This window comes from Protobothrops mucrosquamatus, unplaced genomic scaffold, assembly GCF_001527695.2.
Source record: "Protobothrops mucrosquamatus isolate PMUCROS unplaced genomic scaffold, P.Mucros_1.0 scaffold2886, whole genome shotgun sequence".
In the NCBI taxonomy this organism is placed as follows: Eukaryota; Metazoa; Chordata; class Lepidosauria; order Squamata; family Viperidae; genus Protobothrops; species Protobothrops mucrosquamatus.
The window spans coordinates 140,585-145,831 of NW_015388914.1; the positions used below are offsets into that span (position 1 = coordinate 140,585).

General features: G+C 34.4%; 1 protein-coding gene across 2 annotated transcripts in view; it reads right to left on the bottom strand.

The window, feature by feature from the left end:
- Positions 1-688: 688 nt before the first annotated feature.
- RPS5 (ribosomal protein S5) overlaps positions 689-5,247 on the bottom strand; it is an 11,772-nt gene continuing 7,213 nt past the window's right edge. For both annotated transcript variants that reach the window (XM_015825933.1, XM_015825934.1), the window contains exons 4-6: positions 3,078-3,206; positions 2,254-2,352; positions 689-838 (exon numbers count right to left, since the gene is read on the bottom strand). In XM_015825933.1, the coding sequence (XP_015681419.1) occupies positions 770-838; positions 2,254-2,352; positions 3,078-3,206 (297 nt within the window). In that variant the 3' untranslated portion in view covers positions 689-769. The remainder of the gene's footprint in view (positions 839-2,253; positions 2,353-3,077; positions 3,207-5,247) is intronic.

A 5,247-nucleotide genomic window follows, 5' to 3' on the forward strand; every position in this document is an offset into this window, starting at 1 on the left:
CTGCAATGGGAGTTTATGAAATTAAATTAAAGGGGGATTTAAATGTAATGCAAATGGATCTGATGTGTCTTATTTCCCAATGGAAGTGAACAGATATTAAAAAAGGAAACTGATTGGATCATTTTTTTTTCTTCTGGATATAGAAAAGAGCTTTGCTAAGATTTGGAAACATGTTTTTAGAAATGATAAACAAAAGGATAAATTTTACTTATTGATACAAATGAAATCTGTTAAAAAGTTCTGAAGAATTTTCTTCTTTGATACACAAATAATCAGCAAACTATCTCCTGTCTTTTTTTGAAGGGGTTAAATAATAATTTTAAAAAATCAGGGGAAGTCTATAAGATTGGCTTGTTTGACCAGGGTTAAAATAAGAAAATAGTTGTATCTGGTTGTCTTTATTAAACTTTTGCTGACAAAGATATGGACTTAATTTAAATCTAAGAGATGATGAGCTACTCAGAGATGGTGATAAGCTGCTAAAATTGTTTTTACCTGATGGGGTGAAAGGGGAAATGACTTTTTTTCTTTTGCATTTCTCTGTTCGTATTTTTGTAGTTTATATATTGACTTTTATCCTCTTAGTAAAATTATTTGAAAAAGAAAAGAAAGGAGCTCCAGATATCATGTCTCTTATAACCCAACCAGGCAATTCCCTCAAATCAAAGAAAAAGACCCATCTGCTTCAACAAGTGAACTGCAACACAAAAAAAGTGTAACAGTATGAAAATGAGGATTTATTTGCTTTTGTTTCCAGGAACAACTCTTTTTAACGGTTGGACTTGGCCACACGCTCCAGCTCATCCTTCTTCTTGATGGCATAGGAGTTGGAGGAACCCTAGGAACAAATACAGTTACAGTTTAAGCAATCACACATCCCACTTGACGTAGTCTCGCCTTCTCTCCCACTCTCCAAACATCTCAGATAAATGAGAGGTATAGCAACAGAGCAGTTTTCATCACTTTAGCAGAAACCTTTATGGTACATGCCAGAATATCACCAGTTGTTAACACTGTTCATAGTAGCCATTTAAGAGACACTTGCCTTAACAATGTGGCCATGTTCCCAGGCTTGGGGGGAGGGTCAGAAAATTAAGAGGATCTGTGAGATGGAGGCCACCATACCCCGGCTATTGGACTCAGTGTCATAATTTTTTGGTTACTAATTTGTGTTTAGTTTTGCTACTAATATTAGTTTATTTCTATTTAATTCTTAATTCTGTCCAAATCATTTTATAAGACACCTAGGTGGCTAAATATACCAATGAAACTGAGCAATAAAATAAATTTCACAATGCTAGAGTTGTATTGACCTGCATTTTTTGCTTATTGCTAATGCGTACAGGCTACCTGCAATGATAGCTATTTTTACCAAACAATAAACCGTAGGGATTAAAGTAAAGGCAGGAAAGAATTGTGCTGCACCTTAAAACTAATGTTTAATCCGGCAAAGATAACTTTAGGGGCATCATCCTATACAACAACAAAGGCAGCCACACATTTGTGGCTTCTTGAATAGCTTAAAGGTCACTAATAAATTTGATGTTTTGGTTTGAAATACCACATGAGATTGCTATTCTTGTTATTTAAATCTCACGACACTGTAGGATACTATCAAAAGATTTACTATAAAGTACTATACCATAAAAACTATTTCATCTTAGGGGTCATTTTGTCACCACTATATTTTGTTGAAAAAGCTTTCACAGGCCCAACCCCAAAGAAACAAATATACACTGCTGCTGTGAGACGCAATTTAGCACCACGGCAGGTGGTTTTCCTGAGGACTAATTAATTTGTTGAGATGTCTCAGATGGGCCAATGTAAATACTCTTTTAAGATTCAGCAGGCTTACAATGGCTATGAAAGATAAGACAGAACTGGAATATTTCAAAATCTGGGACAAATTTTACCGCTGGTATGAATCAAGGAGAATCGCTCAGATCTTAAGCTAACGATAGGATTGAAACATACATATAATTGTACATATAATTGTATATATAATTGTATTGTGTAGAAGAATGAGGTTTATATAGAGGTTAAGGATGATGTATTAAGTTTTTGTATCACGAAAAACAAATTGTTAGGAATATTTACTCTGGAATGCCACGTATGTCCATTTTTGTTTTAATTGTATTATAAATAAAAAACTTTTTTAAAAAAAGATTCATATATTTGATTCCTAGGTCTGTGGTCTCTTAAACCAAAGAGCCATCTTCTCCACAGCTCAGCTCTCCATTCATTTATTCTTACCTTTGCTGCATTTATCAGCTCATCTGCTAGACACTCAGCTATGGTCTTTATGTTTCGGAAGGCAGCTTCACGTGCCCCGGTGCAAAGTAACCAAATAGCCTATGTGAAGATACAGGAGATATGTTCACAAGAGAGTCAACTGAGTCTACACCAATCTACTCCTCTTGATAAATAAACATTAGATGGGATATTATACTATTAATGAGATGTTTGACTATGGTGGAGAATAGGTAATGGCTAGAAATGGAAATATTATTATAACTAGAAAGATAAGATTTGTAATTAGAATATTAGATTTTGGTATGAGAAGGGATACAGGAAAATGCTAAGAAGTTTGAATAAGGGAAGCTTTTGGTTACCCAAATATGACTTACTTTGGAATGATAAACAATAGAGACATTTTGAACACTGATGGGAAATTATTATTAGTTTTTAAAAGTGAAAACAGGATACTGATTGAACATATGGATGTTAAGTGCAAATGCAATTAAGATATGTTTTGGTTAGAAAAGATACCTTAAACTGATATTATTAGGAAAATGTAACAATGATGTTGATATTCAATTGTATATTTACTAATAACAATAAGAATTGTATTTGCCTAGTGTGGGAAAACAGGTACTATCAGAAGAGAGGAAACATTTGATGGTGTAATATTGGATCTAGACTGAAGAAGTTAATATAGACCACTGAATTACTAATGGACCCAGACAACATGTTGTTTATTAAGTATTTGACTTAAAAACTAGAAAATTAATAAAATATTTATTAAAAAAAGTCAGCTGAGTCTATATCAATATACCCCTCTTGATAAATACCCCTACCTGATTGACACGACGCAGTGGTGACACATCAACAGCCTGCCTCCTCACTGTGCCAGCACGACCAATACGGGTGGAGTCTTCACGAGGGCCACTATTGATGATGGCATTCACCAGGACTTGGAGGGGATTCTGGAACAAAGATCAAGCAAGGTTTAAACTACATCCAAGTCAAGTGGGGGAAAGGATTAAAGAGCCAATGTTACTCAAAAATAATAGCCTAAAATGTTAAATATTTCACAGCCAGTTTCCAGAAGAGCACATTGCAAATAATGATTAGCGCTTAAATAATCTGCCTATCTAAATTTTAATCTTTACCTTTTAATTTTTTAAATTGAAGTGAGATTGTAACATGTTATGGATTTATAAAAAGTAAACAAAGTTCAAAGATATAATCATGACTGTAATTTTATTCTACTATACTTGCTATTATTGAAATCTCTCTCCAAAACTGCAAGGGCAAAAAAATTGAGGTGACGGAATGTTTATGTATGTGGAATTCTCCAATTGTATCTTTAGTTGTACAGGTAGTTCTTGACTTAATAACCGTAATTAAGCCCAAAATTTCTGTTGCTAAATGAGACATTTGATAACTGAGTTTTGCCCCATTTTACAATCCTTCTCGCCACAGTTGTTAAATATATAAATTACTGGAGTTTTTAAGTTAGTAATCTGGCTGCTAAGTAAATCTGGCTACCTCACTGACTTTGCTTGTCAGGTCACAAAAGAGGATCACATGACCCTGGGACACTGCAACCGTCATAAATATGAGTCCGTTGCCAAGTATCTGAACTTTGATCATGTGACCCTGGGGATACAACGGTCATAAGTATGAAAAACAGTCATAAGCTGCTTTTTCCACTGCTGATGTAACTTTTAATGGTCACTAAATGAACTGTTGTAAGTCGAGGACTACCTATAATTGTTCTACAGTTGTATACAAGTGTCACTATTTTGGACAGAGGCATTTGGTGATAGACTATGTATGAACCCAGCTTATTTTGGGAGATCTACTTCTGGGAAAGTACCAGATCACCTTTGGAACAGCTGGATTAATTTATTTTGGAACAAAATGAAACACCCTTGTCCCTGGAACAATGAGTTAGCACATTCCTAGTTTTCTCCTAAATTATTGTAATCTCCTATTCCGTCATCCATGCCACTTATGAAAATTTCTTCCCACTTCACCCAACCAAAGAGTTGCCAATGAATTGGGATTCTTCCAATTCCTTTATCTTTATTGCATTGTTCCAAATAAAGAGAAAATCCATCTTGCCTATGTCAATTTTCCCCATTTTCTACCATAGATACTCCAGCTCTGTTCTCCAGTATTATAGTTTCCTCCTTGTATTATATGGACATAAATGGAAGCAGAGACACTTTTTTAAAGAACAGCCTGTTAATTACAAATGTTACTATTTCACCAATAAAAGAAATAGCAGTAATACTAGAATGGTTTTGTGTCTGTGTAATTTCTAGAATCTCCCTCAGATATGAATAAATATTTATCCTGAAACCAGCCAAGCAGAAATAACTACACTGTCCCACTGTCTCTGCCCACTCATCCAGACCCTGCTATACAAATACAGCCCTCAACCCAGAAAAAAATGTGCACTGGTTATAAAATACTTCTGTAACAATCACGTTGCAGCAACTGCTCTGAAGAAAGCAAAGGGAATCAAATTGACTTTCTATAACACATGCTATAAGGAGCACTATATCAAGAGATGCCTTAGTCTTGATTACAATTTGTGAACAATATCATGGAGATGGAACTGTTGTGACCAAAATAAACCTATAAACACCAGGTAGCCCATTTTTTTAGACCTGAACAAGTGCAAAAAGGCCTTTATTTCTAACACTGGTCAGAAATGATGAATAATAATGCTTTTTGTAATAAGGCTTTTCCAATCTCCTCAGCAAGACTATGTAATTAATTGTGAAGGCATATAAAAATCCTTGTTTAAACACTGAAGTCAAAATACTGACAGTAATCTAGCATATTATAGATATTGCCTTTGATTAACTACTGTGCACAAGATAGTTTGATAAAACAGTTGCAGAGTAAATGGTTTCAATTTGTCTGCAGCAAATGCAGCAATGGTAAACTAGCTCTCGACCGATATAATTGAAAGACTGATCAATATTATAATAATAATAATAATAATAATAA